Source organism: Budorcas taxicolor, chromosome 11 (genome assembly GCF_023091745.1).
Source record: "Budorcas taxicolor isolate Tak-1 chromosome 11, Takin1.1, whole genome shotgun sequence".
In the NCBI taxonomy this organism is placed as follows: Eukaryota; Metazoa; Chordata; class Mammalia; order Artiodactyla; family Bovidae; genus Budorcas; species Budorcas taxicolor.
The window spans coordinates 120,852,925-120,875,358 of record NC_068920.1 but is presented as its reverse complement, the minus strand read 5'-3'; the positions used below and the strand labels follow the sequence as shown (position 1 = coordinate 120,875,358).

General features: G+C 38.4%; 1 protein-coding gene across 1 annotated transcript in view; it reads right to left on the bottom strand.

Annotated features, from left to right (window-relative positions):
• The window catches only part of EHBP1 (EH domain binding protein 1), a 347,498-nt gene that overhangs the window by 88,953 nt on the left and 236,111 nt on the right, over positions 1-22,434 (bottom strand). Inside the window, exons 11-14 of the mRNA XM_052648636.1 lie at positions 13,415-13,593; positions 12,794-12,842; positions 7,627-8,529; positions 546-689 (exon numbers count right to left, since the gene is read on the bottom strand). Of these exons, the coding sequence (XP_052504596.1) occupies positions 546-689; positions 7,627-8,529; positions 12,794-12,842; positions 13,415-13,593 (1,275 nt within the window). The remainder of the gene's footprint in view (positions 1-545; positions 690-7,626; positions 8,530-12,793; positions 12,843-13,414; positions 13,594-22,434) is intronic.

Here is a 22,434-nt window from a genome sequence, read left to right as displayed (position 1 = left end):
CGAGTCACAAAGAGTCAGACATGACTGAGCGACTTCACTTTCACTTTTCACTTTCATGCATTGGAGAAGGAAATGGCAACCCACTCCAGTGTTCTTGCCTGGAGAATCCCAGGGACGGGGGAGCCTGGTGGGCTGCCGTCTATGGGGTTGCACAGAGTTGCACAGAAGCGACTTAGCAGCAGCAGCAGCAAGCATCATTATTATACTCTAATATTTTCAAAAAAATTAACTTCCATGCACAAAACACCATCTTAAACAAAGTACACCTAAATTATAAAATTAAATTGATATAAAACAGATTATTCATATATATGTGGAAATTATAATCCAGGATCTTACTTGTTCTCATAGCTAATACTGCTGTGAAGGAATAATTACAAACTACTCCTGTAAGTATGAATTTATCAGTTCAATAAAAGTAACAGGTACCCATAGTATACATAGTCTGTTGAAAAAGAATTTATTAGGAATATAAATAAGTTACTCTTATTTACACCCCCATGATTACAATGAACAATGTATTATTTTTAACCAATGTTCCTCACATCACTTAGCTGCCTGTTGCAGAGTGGTGTGGCTGCGTTGGTATGCTGCTTATTCCCTGCCTTTAAAGCTGCATCTCTTCTTGCTTGCTCAAGCAGAACTCTTGCTCTTTCTTTGAGCTCTTCTTGCCTGGATAACATTCGATGCTTAAAAACAAAGATACAGAATTAGAAGCCAAAACAAATAAAACCCCTCAAACCCATGTAATCCATTTTTGTAAACTAATCAATAGTTATACAATCCATCAAAATAATACAGGTCAGGAATAAGACTGTATCAATAGTTTTGTGAGATTACCTGTAGAAAATACTAATGCTGATTAGAAACTGTATCTTTACTGGCTAAAACTGGGTTAATTAAAATTACATTTTTATTAGAACACAGTCTCACAAGGTATAAAGTCCATACACATATTATATGCACTGTTAATCACAGTATGCCTTTCATGGATCACAGCCTGGTTGTGGCAAAGGGTCTTGCCTAACTCAGTGAGGCTATGAGCCATGCCATGCAGGGCCACCCAAGATGAATGGGTCATAGTGAAGAGTTCTGACAAAACAAGATCCAATGGAGAAGGAAATTGCAACTCATTCCAATATTCTTGCCTGAAGAACCCTATGGACAGTATGAAAGGGCAAGAAGATATGATGCTGGAAGATGAGCCCCCAGGTGGGAAGGTGTCCAATATAATATAAGCAGAAGGAAATTACTAATAGCTCCAGGAAGAATGAAGCAGCTGGGCCAAATAGGGAAAAAAACTGAGCTGTGGATGTGTCTGGTGGTAAAAGTAAAGTCTGATGCTGTAAAGAACAATACTGTATAAGAATCTGGAATGGTAGGTCCATAAACAGGAGATGGCCAAATAAGAGATGGCAAGAGTGAACATGGACATCTTAAGAATCAGTGAAAAAAAATGGATGGGAATGGAAAAATTAAATTCAGATGACCATTATATTTACTACTGTGGGCAAGAACACTTTAGAAAAAGTGGGATAGGCCTCACAGTCAACAAAAGAGTCTGAAATGAAGGACTTCGTTGCAACCTCAGAATGAGAGAATGATCTTGGTTCATTTCCAAGGCAAATCATTCAATATCCTACTAATCCAAGTCTATGCCCAACCCACTGATGCTGAAGAAACTGAAGTTGAATAGTTCTATGCAGACCTATAAGACCTTCTAGAACTAACACACAGAAAAAGAGGTCCTTTTCATCATAAAGGATTGGAATGCAAAAGTAGGAAATCAGGAGACATCTGGAATAACAGGCGAGTTTGGCCTTGCAGTAGAAAATGAAGCAGGGCAAAGGCTAACAGAATTTTGTCAAGAGAACACAGTGGTCATAGCAAACATCATTTTCCAACAACCCAAGAGACGACTCCACACATGGACATCACCAGAGGGTCAACAATGAAATCAGACTGATCATGTTCTTTGCAGCTGAAGATGGAGAAGCTCTACATAGTCAGTAAAAACAAGACCTGGAGATGACTGTGGCTCAGATTGTGAGCTCCTTATTGCAAAATTCAGGCTTAAATGGAAGAAAGTAGGTAAAATAACTAGGCCATTCAGGTATGACATAAATCAAATCTCTTATGATTATCCAGTGGAGGTGACGAGTAGATTCAAGGGATTAGATTTGGTAGGCAAGGTGCCTGAAGAACTATGGATGGAGGTTCTTAACATTGCACAGGAGGCAGTGACCACAACCATTCCAAAAAAAAAAAAAAAGAAATGCATGAAGGCAAAGTGGTTGTCTGGGGAGGCTTTAAAAATAGCTAGGAAATAAGTTAAGTGAAAGGCAAGGGAGAAAGGGAAAGAGATACCCATCTAAAGGTAGTATTCCAGAGAACAGTAAGGAGAGATAAGAAGGTGTTCTTCAATGAACAATGCAAAGAAATAGAGGATAACAACAGAATGTGAAATACTAGCAATCTCCTTAAGAAAACCAGAGATACCAAGGGAACATTTCATGCAAGGATGGGCATGGTAAAAGACAGAAATGGTAAAGATCTAACAGAAACAGAAGAGATTAAGAAGCGGCAGGAATACACATAAGAACTATACAAAAAAGGTCTTAGAGACCTGGATAACCACAAAGGTGTGGTCACTCTCCTAGAGCCGAACATCCTGGAGTGTGAAGTCAAGTGGGCCTTAGGAAGCATTCCTATGAACAAAGCTAGTAGAGGTGACAGAATTCTGAGTAATATCAAATCCTAAAAGATGATGTTGTTGAAGTGCTGCAGTCAATAAGCCAGCAAATTTGGAAAACTCAGCAATGGCCACAGAACTGGAAAAGGTCAGTTTTCATTCTAATCCCAAAGAATGGCAATGCCAAAAACATTCAAGTTACTGTACAATAGCACTCATTTCATATGCCAGAAAGGTTATAGTCAAAATCCGTAAGACAGGCTTCAGCAGTACGTGAAAGTAAAACTTCCAGAAGTACTGGTTTTCAGAGAGGCAGATGAACCAGAGATCAAACTGCTAACAATTGTTGCTGCTGCTGCTAAGTCGCTTCAGTCGTGTCTGACTCTGTGCGACCCCATAGATGGCAGCCCACCAGGCTCCCCCGTCCCTGGGATTCTCCAGGCAAGAACACAGGATTGGGTTGCCATTTCCTTCTCCAATGCATGAAATTGAAGTCACTCAGTCGTGTCTGACTCTTAGCGACCCCATGGACTGCAGCCCACCAGGCTCCTCCATCCGCGGGATTTTCCAGGCAAGAGTACTGGAGTGGGGTGTCATTGCCTTCTTCGTTGGATCATGGAGAAAGCAAGGGAGTTCCAAAAAAACATCTAATTCTGCTTCACTGACTATGCTAAAGCCTTTGACTGTGTGGATCACAACAAACTGTGGAAAATTCTTAAGAGGTGGGAGTACCAGACCACCTTATCTGTTTCCTGAGAAATCTGTATGCGGGTCAAGAAGTAACAGTTAGAACTGGATATGGAAAAACTGTTTTCAAGTTGGGAAAGGAGTATGACAAGTCTGTATATTGCCACCCTACTTATTTAACTTCTATGCAGAGTACATCATGTGAAATGCTGAGCTGGATTAATCACAAGCTAGAATCAAGATTGCTGGGAGAAATAGCAAAGTGTATATATGCAGATGATATGACTCTAACTGTAGAAAGTGAAGAGGAACTAAAGAGTCTCTTGATGGGAGTGAAAGAGGAGAGTGAAATAGCTGGCTTAAAACTCAACATTCAAAAAACTAAGATCATGACATCTGGTCCCATCACTTCATGGCAAATAGAAGGGGAAAAAGTAGAAGCAGTGACAGATTTTATTTTCTTAGGCTCCAAAATCACTGCAGATGGTGACTGCAGCCATGAAATTAAAAGACACTTGTTCCTTGGAAGGAATGCTATGACCAACCTAGACAGCATATTAAAAAGCAGAAACAGCACTTTGCTGACAAAAGTCCATATAGTCAAAGCTATGGTTTTTCTAGTAGCCATGTATGGAAATGAGAGTTGGACCATAAAGAAGGCCTCAATGTTGAAGACTTGATGCTTCTCAATTCTGGCGCTGGAAAAGACTCTTTGAGAGTCCTGTGGACTGCAAGAAGATCAAACCAGTCAATCCTAAAGGAAACCAACCCTAAGTATTCTTTGGAAGAACTGTTGCTAAAGCTGAAGCTCCAAAACTTGGGCCACCTGATATGAAAAGCTGACTCACTGGAGAAGACCCTGATGCTGGGAAAGACAGAAAGCAAAAGGTGAAGGGGGTGGCAGAGGATGCTGCTGCTGCTAAGTCACTTCAGTCACATCCAACTCTGTGCGACCCCATAGATGGCAGCCCACCAGGCTCCGCCATCCCTGGGATTCTCCAGGCAAGAACACTGGAGTGGGTTGCCATTTCCTCCTCCAATACATGAAAGTGAAAAGTGAAAGTGAAGTCACTCAGTCGTGTCTGACTCTTTGCGATCCCATGGACTGCAGCCTACCAGGCTCCTCTGTCCATCGAATTTTCCAGGCAAGAGTACTGGAGTGGGTTGCCATTGCTTTCTCCGGCAGAGGATGAGATGGTTAGATAGCATCATTGATTCAACGGACACGGATTTGAGCAAATTCCAGGAGACTGTGGAGGACAGTGGAGCCTGGTATGCTGCAATCCACGGGGTCACAAAAAGTAGGACATGACTTAGCAACTGAACAACAAATCACAGTATAATCTGGAAAAAACAGTTTTTAAAGTTCCCAGTTTTATTTTTATACTTGTATATAATTGATAACAAGATGTCTTCCAAATTAGGATACTGATAAATTTTAAATACCTATGGCAGTTTTGTTTTCTTTTTCTATTTATTTTTTAACTGAAGCATACTTGCTTTACAATGTTATGCAGTTCTTTAAATTCTTGACTATGAAATGTTTATAGAAAATGCAAAGCTATCAAATTTTTTAAACTTATTTTTTTATTGAGAGATAATTGATTTACAGAATTTTTTGTTTTTGGTCAAACCTCAACATGAATCAGCTACAGGTATACATATATCCCCTCCCTTTTGAAACTCCCTCCCATCTCCCTCCCCATCCCACCCTTCTAGGTTGCTACAGAGCCCCTGTTTGAGCTTCCTGAGCTATACAGCAAATTCCCGTTGGCTATCTATTTTACATACGGTAATATGTTTCCATGTTACTCTTTCCATACATCTCACCCTCTCCTCCCCTCTCCCCATGTCCATTAAGTTTATTCTCTATGTCTGTTTCTCCATTGCTGTCCTGTGTGCGTCAGAATACGATATTTATCTTTCTTTCTGACTCACTTCACTCTAAGAATTTCTAGGTTCATCCACCTCATCAGAACTGACTCAAATGTGTTCCTTTTTATGGCTGAGCAATATTTCATTGTGTATATGTATCACAACTTCTTTATCCATTCATCTGTCGATGGGCATCTAGGTTGCTTCCATGTTCTAGCTATTGTAAATAGTGCTGCAATGAACACTGGGATATGTGTCTTTTTCAACCCTGGTTTCCTCAGGGTATATGCCTAGGAGTGGGATTGCTGGGTCATATGGAGGTTTTATTCCTAGTTTTTTAAGGTATCTCCATAACGTCTTCCATAGTGGCTGTATCAATTTACATTCCCACCAGTAGTGCAAGAGTGTTCCCTTTTCTCCACACCCTCTCCAGCATTTATTGTTTGTAGACTTTTTGATGATGGCCATTCTGACCGGTATGAGATGATATCTCACTGTGGTTTTGATTTGCATTTCTCTAATAATGAACAATGATGAGCATCTTTTCATGTGTTTGTTAGCCATCTGTATGTCTTCTTTGGAGAAATATCTGTTTAGGTCTTTCTCTCCCTTTTTGATTGGGTTGTTTGTTTTCCTGGCATTGAGTTGTGTGACCTGCTTGTATATTTTGGAAATTAATCCTTTGTCAGTTGTTTCATTTGCTATTATTTCCTCCCATTCCGAGGACTGTCTTTTCACCTTGCTTATAGTTTCCATTGCTGTGCAAAAGCTTTGAAGTTTAGTCAGGTCCCATTTGTTTACTTTTGTTTTTATTTCCATTATTGTAAGAGGTGGGTCATAGAGGATCTCACTTTGATTTATGTCATTGAGTGTTCTGCCTATGTTTTCCTCTAAGAGTTTTATAGTTTCTGGTCTTACATTTAGGTCATTAATCCATTTTGAATTTATCTTTGAGTATGGTGTTAGGAAGTGTTTTAATTTCATTCTTTTACATGTAGCTGTCCAGTTTTCCCAGCACCATTTATGGAAGAGGCTCTCTTTTCTCCATTGTATATTCTTGCCTCCTTTGCCAAAAATAAGGTACCCGTAGGTGCATGGGTTTATTTCTGGGCTTTCTATCTTGTTCCACTGGTCACTGAAATTGAAGCTGTGATCAAAAATCTCCCAAAAAACAGGACCAGATGGCTTCACAGGAGAATCCTATCGAACATTTAGAGAAGAGCTAATGCCTATCCTTCTAAAACTCTTTCAAAACATTGCAGAGGAAGGAATACTTCCAAATTCATTCTGCAAGGCCAACATCACCCTGATACCAAAGCCAGAAAAAGACAACAACAACACACAAAAAAGAAAACTACAGGCCAGTATCACTGATGTACATCGATGCAAAAATCCTCTACAAAATTTTAGCATACATAATTCAGCAACACATCAAAAAGCTCATATACCATGATCAAGTTGGGTTCATTCCAGGAATGCAAGGATTCTTCAATATATGCAAATCAATCAATGTGATACATCACATTAACAAATTGGAAGATAAAAACCATATAATCATCTCAATCAATGCAGAAAAAGCCTTTGACAAAATTCAGCACCCATTTATGATTAAAACTCTTCAAAAAATAGGCACAGAAGAAACCTACCTGAACATAGTAAAGCCATATATGATAAGCCTACAGCAAATATTATTTTCAATGGTGAGAAACTGAAAGCATTCCCCCTAAGATCAGGAACAAGACAAGGGTGTCCACTTTCACCACTATTATTCAACAGAGTTCTGGAAGTCCTAGCAGTAGAGTCCTTACAGTAAATACTATAAGTTTCAATCTATGCCATATTCCCCTCATGGGGAGAAATTTATATGTACTGGGGTTTTTAACTGGAAGTAATGATGGGACTGAAAATGCCAATTGCAATGCAACTAAAATATTTGAAGAAAATGCTATAGATGGGAAATATTTTAATTTGGCACTATACATCTCAAGAATGACATTCTTACTAAATGCAATACTGAAATATGACTTATTCTGTAAATATTTTTATAGGTTAATAACATTTTTATTTGAAAAGCTGACATTTTGTATTCTTAAATCTTGAAATTGGGATTTATTCATAGGTTTAAAATACAAAGTGAAAAGCAGGTGTATTTCAGTTTTTTCTACAATGGGAAATTATACTTCATGTTTAGTCATTTGTAAAGTGTTCTATGAGTACAAAAAATTCCATGGATAGAGGAGCCTGGTAAGCTATAATCCATGGGGTCCTAAGAGTTGGACATGACTTAGTGACAAAACCATCACATGAACACAAAGAGAAAAAAAAAAAGGATAACTATTTACTACATTTATGTATTCATCATTCTCACTTACCTGGACTGTTTTTGCAGAATGATCTGCATGATTTAAGGTGGGTCTATCAGCATCTGAATCAGACTCTGCCTGCCTCAGGGAAGTTCGTTTTTTCTTTGCAAGGTCTGCATCTCTATTGTACAGGTATCCAAGTTTAGGAGTGGGAGATAAACTTGGTTTTTTGACAGATGATTCAGGATCTGATCTGCATTCTACGGGTCTGGAATTATCTAATTTTTCTTGCTCCAAAGTACCACTGATGTCTAGATTTTGAAGCTTTTGCTCATCTGTCTCCTCGCAAATAAAGGGTGGAGACACATCTTTCTTCTTATCACTGATGTATAAGTCACTTAATTCTAAAGTCTCTGTTTTCAATAGTCTCTTCTTGCCTAACGAAACTTGTGCGTGGTTTGAATCTGTATTGTAACATATTCCAGGGTCATCGGATCCTGAAGTCCTTCCTGAGTTCTGCTGGGACTTCTGGGGTTCTGTGTCACTTTTAGTCCTGCGACAGTGTGGAGAAACTGTGTTTGGACTGAGGTGATCCTCAGGAGTCTGATGTTCACTTTCTGACTCTCCAACCCCACTATCATTTACAAATACAGAGTCGTCCTGGGGTGTGAAGTCGACTGCTCCACTGGGAGGCTGCTGCAGTGGAGGCTCCCGTTTCAGGTCACTAAGCTCTGCATAAAATTTTTCCTGGTCAACAGAACTATTTGTATCTGTTTCATAGTTTCCAACTTTATACGTGCTTTTACTGCTGTTTTCTTCTATTTGAACAACATTCAGTTCTTGGCCACTGAAATGTGCCCTTATTTGATAGAGATAGGTCATAACAGTCAGTTTGTCAGGAATTGCTAATAAAACCATATCAGAAGGCTCCAGTAGTCGTGAAATTCCAATGCTGGCAAACCCATCATATGCCTTCAGAGGAAAGAAAAACAGAAGATATATTGAAGAGTTAAGACAATCCATACATTTTAATTTTTTAGAAGAAACTTAAAACATCACCACTATCCTACACATTTTAAAAACAGCAGAAACAGCAAAATAATAGATGTTAACTAGACTTATTGTGGTGAGCATTTCACAGTGTATATAAATATCAAATTATTAAGTGGTACACTTGAAATTGATGTAATATTATATGGTGATGATACCTCAAAAAAAGTTTAAAGAGAACAAGCAAAAATGAGAGTTAAAAATTAAAAATAAAACCTTAGAATTGATTTTTGTGATAAAAAAACTAAAGTATAAGGAAATAATAAATCATCTGGAGCTTTATTATTCCTATCAACCTCTTTTCAGTGATCACGTAATTGCAGTGATTTGTGACGATAAAGTACGGGTTGATATTCCAAAAGAACTAACTCTTAGATTGCCTGGTATAAAATACAAATAACTCCTATTTAAGTCTAGAAACAGAGAAACATTTTTTAAATGCCCAATTAAGATTTATTTTCATGATGAGAAGGGTGACTGCATTTTCACTCTATCCATTTTGGAAAGAATGAAATGTTTTGAGTAGGACAACCTAGTTTAGAATGTGAGGCTGCATTGTATTACTTTTGTTAGCCTTTAAATGACGGTGGCACATCAGGTTTTTCTAGTTTTGAACAATCAAAGCTGTTTCTCAATTTACAATTAATTATTACTATGCTGAACTAACTCTTGAAAACAACACTGTGTTGCTAGGAAGCACTAAAAATACGGCTAAACACTGAGGTATACTGTTGGAAAAAGTAAGGACCTTCTAGCTATATTCTTGCTTTGGGATGTAAAATGTCTAGTCTTTGTAACAACCTAGATATAGGATAGTAATTCAAAGTTTTTCTAAAAAGAAAGTTTAGGAAATTATGTAACAACTCAGAAGGCATTAGTCTTTTGAACATACATGTTAAAGTGCATTTCTACCTCTGAATTTAATCCTTGTATTGTATTCTTCCTATAGTTTAATAAATATTATGGAGTAAGTAAGAAAGAAAATGAAAAATAAACTGTTATACTAAAACCTCTTCAATTTTCACAGCACTATGTTTTATAATATAGATACCTCAAAATATTGGCATGTTTGGGCCTGTTCGTTATTTTACATGTTTTAGGAAAATTAAAGTCATTTTCTTCTTCACGCATCCTGACAACTTGATTGACAGACATCAATTGCAGGCCATCAGGAAAAGCACCACAGGCAGTATTCTAAACATTTTCCAATTATCTAAAACACTCACATACTAGTTAAGATCAGATGTCAAAGGTAAATACCTTGTTTATTCAGCACTTTTTACAGACCTGGGAAAATGATTTGCTTCCTTGTGAGGAATCTCCTGCTGGTGTTTTGCTTCATGTGGCAATTCATTTTATGCACACTAATTGCAGTTAAAAAACATTTAAAAACAAACCAGGTTTCTTGTAAGTGAGGTCAGGACTTTATGAAGGAATTTTAACCTCTTACTGTCTTAGCTGTTGGTATGTATAGGAAAAAAGGTCTTTCACAGAAAATGGTCTTATTCATTGTTAAATGTTATTTAATCGGTAAGGAGTCACTGCCAGTTATGTTATGCATCTGCCTGCATGGAACTTAAGACAAAAGCATTGTTTCTTGTCCTGTTTTAAGTCCAATTAAGGGCAGATGGGGTTATCGGGAAGTACCATGTGAAGCTGGAAATAAATCTGCAGGTAGCAACTGATACTCAATGTAGATATCAGGTAAGAAGGTGCAAAGTGATGAAAAGGAAAGTATAACAACAATTATGTACTGAATTGTGCAGTGAATAGGATCAACTAAATTAAAATTCTTTCAAAAAGCTACAATTATCTGCCCTTTAAGATTTGAGAAGAAAATTTTATGGGATATACTTCTCTTTGTAGTAATATGTAAATCCAAAGTATGGTCATCATTATTAAGTTTCTGAAAAAAATAACATAAAGAAGTATAACTTATGCCCTAATGAAATTCCTCATACTCTTTCAAAATATATAACTAGGTAAAATAAAAACTGTTTTTCAAAATTTTAAGCAGTAACTTGAAAGCTTCATTTTATAAAAAATAATAATGGTTTCTTTTATAATGGTCTTCTCTGCATTTAAATGAGTTTATTCAAATACAAGAAAATGCAGGTAAAGAACTGTCTTATTTTAGGAAACAGTTGTCTACTGTATCCATGGGGATTGATTCCAACACCCCCTGCAGATAACACAATCTAGGGATGCTCAAGTCTCTGATGCAAAATGGTGGAGTACAGTTAGCCTTCTGTATCTGAGGATTCCACATTCACAGATCCAGTGGGCTAACCATATAAGTTAACTGATGAAAAACAAGGCATTTGGCTTTAATAGACACAAGTTCCTCAAAATCATATAAGAAATAATTCATGACAATGACTTATTTTGATGCATGATTCCTATAAAGAAAATTATACTGACTTTTAAAGATTACCTTTTCTGGTAGCATATTTCAATTTAAAAAACTGATTTTAAATGTATTTCTCTAAGGCCAGCATCATGCATTTGCAAATAAACAAGAATTTTTTAAATGGAAATATAAATTTTTGGCTTTAGAGAACAACACAAGTAAGAAAAAAATTGATTTAAATTATCATCTGTTGATTGAACTTCTATCAAGTTTCCCTTTATAGTCTTTTTATCACTGGTGGTTTTAATTATTTAAAGTAAATTAAAACGTTTAACCTAGAGGTTATTAATCACTTTGTCCCATTAATTTTTTGGGCAATGAATCCCTTCTCAGAATAATGCTTCAATGTGCATAAAACACATATGATTACAAAATAAACCAATTATTGAAAAATAAATATTTGAAACTATTATAGGAAATGGAATTTGAGAAACAATAAATGTACTTTTTATGGATGTACCAACTACTACAATTATGAAGAAGTGATGAGCTTAAAAGGTAGTTGTAGATGTTTGCAACTGTAAAGTGATATGAAAACATCTGAGATTCTAAAGGTGAAAGAGTCTCTCTTGCTGCTGCTAAGTCGCTTCAGTCGTGTCCAACTCTATGTGACCCCATAGGGGGCAGCCCACCAGGCTCCCTTGTCCCTGGGATTCTCCAGGCAAGAACACTGGAGTAGGTTGCCATTTCCTTCTCCAGTGCATGAAAGTGAAAAGTGAAAGTGAAGTTGCTCAGTCGTGTCCGACTCTTAGCGACCCCATGGACTGCAGCCTACCAGGCTCCTCCGTCCATGGGATTTTCCAGGCAAGAGTACTGGAGTGGGGTCTCAGGCATAGCTAATACTACAGTGATTTGTTATGTCTAAATTCACAGTGGTATGTCTAAATTTATAACAGAAGAAAATGCTACATTTCAGTTAAAGAACTGAGAAAATAAATTTTTCCCCCAAGGCATGGTTGAGGATCCCCTCAAGTCTATCCACAGCTCTTGCTCTAAGACAATACTTTTCAGTTGAAGAATTCAATTCAGCAGAAAAAAAAACATTAAATGAGTACCTGCCATATGTTGAGGTAGGTGCGTCCTCCTTTCTTACATGCGGCGCACACAGAAAACTAATATTGTGCTATATTTTGGGGATACAGAGTTAAGTCAGCCTGCAGCCACAGTCGGCTGGCCCAAAGGGCTCTAGCCACTCAGCCCTATGCAGCTACTTTCAAGAATGAAAGGATCAACATTTTCCCCAAACCAACTGGGAAGCTGTGACCTCAGTACATTAGTTATGTGGAAAAAGCTGTACAGTTTACCAGAAAAGGGGGGGAGGGGAAAGTGGGGAAAAAAAGAGAAAAGAACCAGTGTTCATATCTTGTCGCCTCTGGGAACACATGCATTCTTTTTTGCACACTCATCAGGCTTCTGCTTTCATCCCCTCCCAACGGCTTTTTCTGAACTTGCAGCACAACAGTTCGAGGTGCACTTTTTAAAAGCTAAATCTTGCTAAAAAGCTAAATAAAAGCAACATGCCTTAGCAAATATTTAACAGTTAATGAAGCTCTTATGCACTATTATCATCTGATGCCAGGCTGGCATTTGTGATTTTTAAAGGCCATGACAAACTAGAGTAAACCATGCATCCTACTTGAACTGCAGGAAACAGACTACCTTCTGTGAGCTATAGTTAGGACCTGACAAAACAACCTCACTTTCCCCAAATTAATAAAAGCCTGCAGAGGAGGCAAAATTGAAACTATGCATTTTTTTCCCTTTGGCAATTCTTACCTTTTTGTTGTTCTCTTTAATGTCTTGAGGATTCAGAGACTTGTAGTCACTGAGGGAGAAAATGGCATAGTAGGTACATACAGTAATTGATAAAAACAGCTGTTTTTACAACAAACTGAATCTTAAAATCTGACATTCAGTAACATCAAAGAGTAACTAGCAATTTCACAAGAATTCAATCAACAAAACTAATAGAGTGGAAAATTAAGGAAATAAATAAATAAAAACAGTGATTACAAGTTCCAATGCCTGAAGCTTTCCATTTAAAAGAGAAGTTAAGGCAGGTGACCAGCAACTAGTCTTGACAACCAAATTCATCATGAGGTTATTCTTTGTTGTCAGCATATAAACAGCTACAAGCTTATTTGTCTCATTTTAATAAACACACAGTTTTCATAGTAACTTGAAGTCTGTTTTTTATATGAGATTAAGGAAAAAAATAAGCTCTTTGGAAACAGAAAAAAATGTTTTTCAGCATCAAGAAGGAAAAACTGTTCTGAGATATGGGTAATAAAAAAAAATCAAGTATTTCAGGACACATGATAAATTATTCTATGCTATTATTTAAAAAGAACTGTTATTAGCGAAATAGTTATAGGAATGGAAAGTTTTTCTACTTACATTAAATCTGGTCTAAAGTGGTGTAATATTGCACAAAAAGATAAACCATTCCTCCACGACGTAGTAAAATTGGTGATTTTCACTCCCCGATAGTTTTTTGTAACTTCTTTGCACCAAACAAGTAATGACTGACTAGCATTCGGCTTTCGTCCCAAAACAGGACTTGGTATAGGACTTGGCTAGAAAAGAAGAAAAGAGGAAAACATTAAAATAATTTACTGGAAAATGAAAATTAACATTAATTGACCTAACCAAATCATTTGAACACTTTGATGTCAGTTTAGGTCCTTCAAAAGTGTCACTTCAAGACAACTGTAACCTCTCAGAAAGGAGACATGAATCTTAAGCTATTATCTTCAGCTGTAGCCTATGGTGTCTGCCTGACAGAGAGGTGGATAGGCAAGATTTTAACCCTATACATAAGAACAGGCCAAGAGCTACACTGATGGAAATATTAAAGTATTTAAATACTTAAGGCTAAATATCTATATAACTCTCAAATCCTAAAAAATTTTTTCCCCCAGTGCAATCATCTACAACTGTAGTTCTTTTCTGAGTAGATCAAAAATAATGTATTTTGAAGTCTAACTGTAGCATAACTTGCTAGTAATGGAGAGATCAAAATAATAGTTTTTTAAAATACTGTAGTCAGGAATTCCCTGGTTAGGACTTTGAGCTTTCATTGCAGGCACCCAGTTCGTTCCCTAGTCAGGGAACTAAGATCCACAAGCCACAAGGAGAGGCAAAAAAAAAAAAAGAAATACAGTCATCATATTAAAAAGCAGAGACATTACTCTGTCAACAAAGGTTCGTCTAGTCAAGGCTATGGTTTCTCCAGTGGTCATGTATGGATGTGAGAGTTGGACTATAAAGAAAGCTGAGAGCTGAAGAATTGATGCTTTTGAACTGTGGTGTTGGAGAAGACTCCTGAGAGTCCCTTGGACTGCAGGAAGATCCAACCAGTCCATCCTAAAGGAGATCAGTCCTGGGTGTTCATTGGAAGGACTGATGTTGAAGCTGAAACTCCAATACTTTGGCCATCTGATGCAAAGAGCTGACTCATTTGAAAAGACCCTGATACTGGGAAAGATTGAAGGCAGAAGGAAAGGGGACGACAGAGGATAAGATGGTTAGATGGCATCGCCGACTCAATGGACATGAGTTTGGGTAAACTCCAAGAGTTGGTGATGGACAGGGAGGCCAGGTGTGCTGCGGTTCTTGGGGTCGCAAAGAGTCGGACACGACTGAGCAACTGAACTGAACTGAATCATATCCATTTTAGTGGAGTGATAACCATATTCAAACCTACTTCTTACCTAGATTTAATGATGGCAAAACAGATTTAGAGTTATTACAGACATCAGGGGTTGATAGCAATAGCACACATTAGTATGTAATTTGGATTTGCTCAAAATATCTTCGAATTAGTGATGACTACTTTTGAATATTATTAGGTCAGTTAGATGCATGGGAGTATGGAGCAGTGCGTTTTAAATCTTAAACCATTTATTTGGTCTTCCCCTCTTGTTCAGATACTTAAAACAACAATGATGACAGCAAAACAGAGACTCAAAATAAGATTTTTATCCTAAGCTTTTTTTATTCTTAAAACCATTTTCTTTTATTGGTGACAATCATATTTTCTGATGGTAACTATTGCACTCATCTCACATGCTAACAAAGGAATGCTCAAATTTCTCCAAGCAAGGCTTCAACAGTATGTGAACTATGAACTTAAAGATGTTCAAGCTGAATTTTAAAAAGGCAAAGGAACCAGAGATCAAGTTGCCAACATCCGTTGGATCACAGAAAAAGCAAGAGAGTTCCAGAAAAATATCTGCTTTATTGACTACGCCAAAGCCTTTCACTGTGTGGATCACAACAAACTGAAAAATTCTCAGAGAGATGGGAATGCTAGACCACCTTACTTGGCTCCTGACAAATCTGTATGCAGGTCAAGAAGCAACAGTTAGAACTGGACATGGAACAACAGACTGGTTCCAAATTGGGAAAGGAGTACGTCAAGGCCATATATTGTCACCCTGCATATTTAACTCATATGCTGAATACATCGTGTGGAATGGCAGGCTGGATGAAGCACAAGCTGGAATCAAGACTGCCGGGAGAAATATCAATAACCTCAGACATGCAGAAGACACCACCCTTATGGCAGAAAGTGAAGAGGAACTAATGAGCCTCTTGATGAAACAGAGTGAAAAAGCTGGCTTAAAACTCAACATTCAAAAAACTAAGATCATGGCATCTAGTCCCATCACTTCATGGCAAATAGATGGGGAAACAATGGAAACAGTGACACATTTTATTTTCTTGGGCTCCAAATCACTGCAGATGGTGACTGCAGCCAAGAAATTAAAAGGCGCTTGCTCCTTGGGAGAAAAGCTATGACAAACCTAGACAGCATATTAAAAAGCAGAGATATTACTTTGCTAACAAAGGTCCATCTAGTCTAAGCTATGATTTTTCCAACGGTCATGAAGGGATGTGAGAGTTGGACCATAAAAAATGCTGAGTGCTGAAGGATTGATACTTTTGAACTGTGTTGTTGGGGAAGACTCTTGAAAGTCCCTTGGACCGCAAGGAGATCAAACCAGTGAATCCTAAAGGAAATTCTGTCCTGAATATTCACTGGAAGGGCTGATGCTGAAACTGAAGCTCCAATACTTTGGCCACCTGATGTGAAGAACTGACTCACTGGAAAAGACCCTGATCCTAGGAAAGACTGAAGGCAGAAGGAGAAGGGGATGACAGAGGAGGGGATGGTTGGATGGCATCACTGAGTTGATAGACATGAGTTTGAGCAAGCTCCAGGAACTGATGATGGACAGGGAAGCGTGGTGTGCTGCAGTCCACGGGGTCGCAAAGAGTTGGACACGACTTAGCAACTGAACTGACTGAACTGAGCAACTGAACTGAACGGATGGTAACTTTGGAAGTTAATATAATTGAAAACTGAAGAATTAATGCTTTGAACTGTGGTGCTAGAGAAGACTCTTGAGCGTCCCTTGGACTGCAAGGAGATCCAACCAGTCCATCCGAAAGGAAATCAGTCTTGAATATTCATTAGAACAGCTGATGCTACACTTTGGCTACTTGATGGGAAGAACTGACTCACTGGAAAAGACCCTGATGCTGGGAAAGACTGAAGTCGGGAGGAGAAGGGGACAACAGAGGATGAGATGGTTGGATGGCATCACCGACTTGATGGACATGAGTTTGAGTAAGCTTTGGGATCTGGTGATGGACAGGGAAGCTTGGCGTGCTGCAGTCCACGGGGTTGCAAAGAGTTGGACACGGCTAAGCGACTGAACATCCGCTGGATCATGGAAAAAGCAAGAGAGTTCCAGAAAAACATCTATTTCTGCTTTACTGACTATGCCAAAGCCTTTGACTGTGTGGATCACAAGAAACTGGGGAAAATTCTTCAAGAGATGGGAATACCAGACCACGTGACCTGCCTCTTGAGAAATCTGTATGCAGGTCAGGAAGCAGCAGTTAGAACTGGACATGGAACAACAGACTGGTTCCAAATAGGAAAAGGAGTACATCAAGGCTGTATATTGTCACCCTGCTTATTTAACTCATATGTAGAGTACATCATGAGACATGCTGGACTGGAAGAAACACAAGCTGGAATCAAGACTGCCGGGAGAAATATCAATCACCTCAGATATGCAGATGGCACCACCCTTATGGCAGAAAGTGAAGAGGAACTAAAAAGCCTCTTGATGAAAGTGAAAGAGGAGAGTGAAAAAGTTGGCTTAAAGCTCAACATTCTGAAAACGAAGATCATGGCATCCGGTCCCATCACTTCATGGGAAATAGATAGGGAAACAGTGGAAACATGTCAGACTTCATTTTTGGGGGCTCCAAAATCACTGCAGATGGTGACTGCAGTCATGAAATTAAAAGACGCTTACTCCTTGGAAGGAAAGTTATGACCAACCCAGATAGCATATTCAAAAGCAGAGACGTTACTTTGCCAACTAAGGTCCGTCTAGTCAAGGCTATGGTTTTCCCTGTGGTCAAATATGGATGTGAAAGTTGGACTGTGAAGAAGGCTGAGTGCCGAAGAATTGATGCTTTTGAACTGTGGTGTTGGAGAAGACTCTTGAGAGTCCCTTGGACTGCAAGGAGATCCAACCAGTCCATTCTGAAGGAGATCAGCCCTGGGATTTCTTTGGAAGGAAAGATGCTAAAGCTGAAACTCCAATACTTTGGCCAGCTCATGAGAAGAGTTGACTCACTGGAAAAGACTTTGATGCTGGGAGGGATTGGAGGCAGGAGAAGAAGGGGACGACAGAGGATGAGATGGCTGGATGGCATCACTGACTCGATGATCGTGAATCTGAGTGAACTCTGTGAGTTGGTGATGGACAGGGAGGCCTGGCATGCTGCTATTCATGGGGTCGCAAAGAGTCAGACATGACTGAGCGACTGAACTGAATTGAAGCGACTGAACTGAACTGATAAAGAAAACTACTAAAACTTTCTGGACTTTAAATATTGCTAGCAAGAGTGCTGGCTATAAGGTAAATAGAAGCCTTATAAAATAAGGTGAAAGGAGAACAATTATTTATCTTAATATCATTTGAGTTTAATAAGGAAACCACTCTTGCCACACAGCTTACTTAAGAAAGACCAATGATGTCCCCATTTGACAAAAGGATGTTAATGCTAAACAATTAAAATCATCAGCCTCACATAATGAAGATATGTATATTTACTGCTCCTGTGAGAAGACTAGCAAGAAACATGAAGGATGTAATTTCTTACTTTTTATTAACCATCTGATCGTGTGCATGCTAAGTCATTTTAGTCATGTCCAGCCATTTGCGATCTTATGGACTATAGCCCACCAGGCTCCTCTGTCCATGGGATTCTCCAGGGAAGAATACTAGAGAGGTTGCCATTTTCTCCTCCAGGGGATCTTCCCAACTCAGGGATCAAAATCACTGCAGTTGGTGATTGCAGCCATGAAATTAAAAGACGCTTATACTCCTTGGAAGGAAAGTTATGACAAACCTAGACAGCATATTAAAAAGCAGAGACATTACTTTGTCAACAAAGGTCCGTCTAGTCAAGGCTATGGTTTTTCCAGTGGTCACATATGGATGTGAGAGTTGGACTGTGTAGAAAGCTGAGCGCTGAAGAATTTATGCTTTTGAAGAAGACTCTTGAAGAGTCCCTTGGACTCAAGGAGTTCCAGCCAGTCCATTCTAAAGGAGATTAGTCCTGGGTGTTCATTGGAAGGACTGATGCTAAAGTTGAGGCCACCTCACGTGAAGAGTTGACTCACTGGAAAAGACCCTGATGCTGGGAGGGATTGGGGGCAGGAGGAGAAGGGGATGACAGAGGATGAGATGGTTGGATGGCATCACCGACTAGATGGATATGAGTTTCGGTAAACTCCGGGAGTTGGTGATGGACAGGGAAGCCTGGTGTGCTGTGGTTCATGGGGCTGCAGAGTCGGAAACGACTGAGCAACTGAACTGAACTGGACATTTTAAAGGCTATGAATTCCTCAAGATAGTGGAAAACTTTTTTGTAAACAATGCTTTAACTAGAAGGTAATATTGATACTCTAATGGCAAAATGGGGTACTTGGAATTTTTGACAATCTTTTTTATGGGTTTAGTGAAAAAAAAAAAAAAAAGGAAGCTACAAGTGACTTTGTAATCTATTGTTTTCTAAAGAAAAGAAGACACCAAAATCTGGCCATTAAGGGTAGAACCAAACTATTTAAAAGTTGTTGTTTGTATTTTTGCAATGACCAGATGTATCAGAAGGCATCTCTATTCAACATTTTAGGAAAGTAAAGTGCAGATTTTACAGCTGACTTTTTTTATGCACTGAGAGAGGAAATATCTTAAAGCCATTCTAATGGTAATCTTATGATAAGAATGATGAGAGTCTGCACAATTAAGTGATCCTCCCAGTTCTCTTGACTTCCCCAGTAGCTCAGTGGTAAAGAATCTGCCTACAATGAAGATGTGGGTTCAATCCCTGGGCTTGGCAACCCACTCCAGTATTCTTGCTTGGAGAATTCCACGGACAGAAACGCCTGGCAGGCTATAGTCTCAGGGTCTCAAAGAGTCGGACACAACTGAAGCATGCACTGAGCACGCACACCCAGTTCTCTCTCAATCAAGCCACTTTGTGGATAAAATTGCATCATCTCAGTTTTACTGAGAACTACAGCAGATGTCAAGCATCATGATTATAAAGGCAATTTAAAGTGGTAAGAGTAGAAAGGAACAGGGACTTGAAACCAGTTTGACTTGGTAATTCTACATTCTAATATAGATAATATTAATATATTATTTCTGTTAACATAGCATATTATACAGAGTATTAAAGATAGTAAGGCCACCTAATTATTCTTGCTAACAACAGAAATAGGATCTCTTTAAGGAAATCTAGTCAAATAACTTGTTACAAAGTTTCCTAAATTTCAATAGTTGTAAAAAATTTGCACAAGGAGAAGGGGTGACAGAGGATGAGATGGTTGGATGGCATCACCGACTCAATGGACATGAGTTTGAGTAAATTCTGGAGATGGTGAAGGACAAGGAAGCCTGGCATGCTGCAATCCATAGGGTCGCAAAGAATTGGACACAACCTTGTGACTGGAAAAAACCAAGAAATTTCTATTCGACTTTTTTCTACTCTACCCCTCTGCCTATGACTGGTTCTCTTTGGCTGTTTCTCCTTCTTCCACTGATACAAGCATATATTCCTCTAGGTATTGCTCTAAATAGTTTTCTCTCTCCACACTTTGAGTTGATTCATTCCCAGGATTCCAATCATCACTTCCATGCAGATAATTCCCAAATAGACATTTATAGCTCATACTACCTCAAGCTGACATTTCCAGCTGGCTGTCCTTCCTGCCACATAAAATTCAATATGTCCCAAACCATAATTATACTTTTCCCTTATAACCTGCTTCATTTTCATTATATCTACAAACTATATCACAATTAAATTGTCCCAATCATTTAGACTCTTAATCTCAGAATCAGCTTTGAACTCTTCCTTCACCTATCATCCTTTACTAGTTAATTCATGGCCAATTTTTATTGTACTGTTGTAGTGTTTTTTGCCATTTATCTTCTTTTGCCTAGGTTATTGCAAAATCTTCCTAATAGGTCTTCCTTTTTCCAAATTCTCCCTTTTCTGATCTACTGCCATAGAAACAATTTAAAAATGCAGGTTGAAGCCTCTAATGGCTCTCAAAAGTGTAAAGTGAAAGTCGCTCAGTCGTGTCTGACTCCTTGCGACTCCATGGACTATACAGTCCATGGAATTCTCCAGGCCAGAATACTGGAGTAGGTAGCCTTTCCCTTCTCCAGGGGATCTTCCAACCCAGGGATCAAACCCAGGTCTCCCACACAGCAGGGGGATTCTTTACCAGCTGAGTTACCAGGGAAGCCCTCTAGAACATACAAACATGATGTCAAAATACTGAGCATTGAATAGCAAACTCTTTCAATGTTTCTACTCTCTAGATAACTCATTATTCTCTAAAATCACTATGCTTTTCTGCCTAGCTCCCAGATCCCCCACTTCCAGTCTTTTGATCATACAGGTTGTCACCCAACTACGAATATCCTCTGTCCCAAGCATAGCTACTACAATTCCACCCCACTTTCAAGATCAAGTTCAACTGTCATCACCAACATGAACTCTCATTCCAACTCCTAGTCAGCAGGAGCATTTTTAAAATGTTCCTTTGATTCTGTATGTCTCTTATAATATTTTTACTACAATATATTCAGTTCTTCTTTCTACAAAAAGACTAACTTTTCATTTACTCTTATATTCTGAGAGCCTACTATGTCCCGTATGCAATGTTAAAATCTATACATGGAATAGCTCATTTAATCTCACAGCTCCTCTGAGATAGTATTGTTGCTTCCAATTTCAGTTGAAGAAACTGACATTACACATCTCGAATTGGAGGAGTTACAATCTATACTAAGGTGTTCCCATTCCAGAGTCTGTTCTCTTAAGCAACACAAATTTCACACTTTGAGGTAGAACAGTTTTAGGACCTCAATAAAAACTGTCCATTTTTTGAGACTAGTAATTGCCTCAGTCAACTTAACTTTTTCAGAACTTAGATCACAGCCCGTTGTATACGAAATTAATTGATTTTTAAAAAGGTATTCGACCCAAGAGAAACCTAGGAGTATTCTATTAATAAAACCCTTTGCCCAGCCTCTTGGATTTTAGATTACTGGTTGGAACTAGAACTAGAACTAAGTACACAACAATGAGATACACACTATCATTGCTGAAGCTGCAGAAATTTTGGTCTCCCTACTAGTGATTCTGGGGAATCTTCTCTCAACTGTAAATTATTGCAAATGGTTGAGGGAACTTTGGATAAATTTAACATTTGGTAAGCCCAAAACAACAGCAGTGATGAGAACAAGAATACTTGTATCACTACTGTTTCCATCTTTTCTTCAAAGTGTTTTTATTTAAATAACTTCATTTTATTCTCATAGTAAAACTGAAAGTTCAGCTTTGTTATTCTACTGCCAGACAATCAGAAAGATTATTCTGTAACAAAATCATATTGAGAGGGGCTTTTGCTAACAGGAAAGTAGAACTAACATTTGAACACATTTTTAAAAATGCGAACAAATCTTAGACAACTTTACACAACCTTCTAAGAAATGTCCAAGCCGAGACCTGGACTGACCAGAAAACCAGAGGGAGTGAGACTCTCCTTTCTTAATCACTGATCTGGAAGAGTGAGTGAAGAGGTAGAACTGCACCTTAATAGCAATATGATCCCCTCCACCCTCTAAAGTAGAAAAAACAAAATAATAAAGATAAGAGCACTAAAATCTATAACACAGAATATAGCCAATATTTTATAACTACGAATGGAATAAAACCTTTAAAAATTGTGAATCACTGTTGTACACCTAAAACTTATATAATATTGTACAGCAACTAGCCTCAACAAAAATGAAAGCAAAAACTAA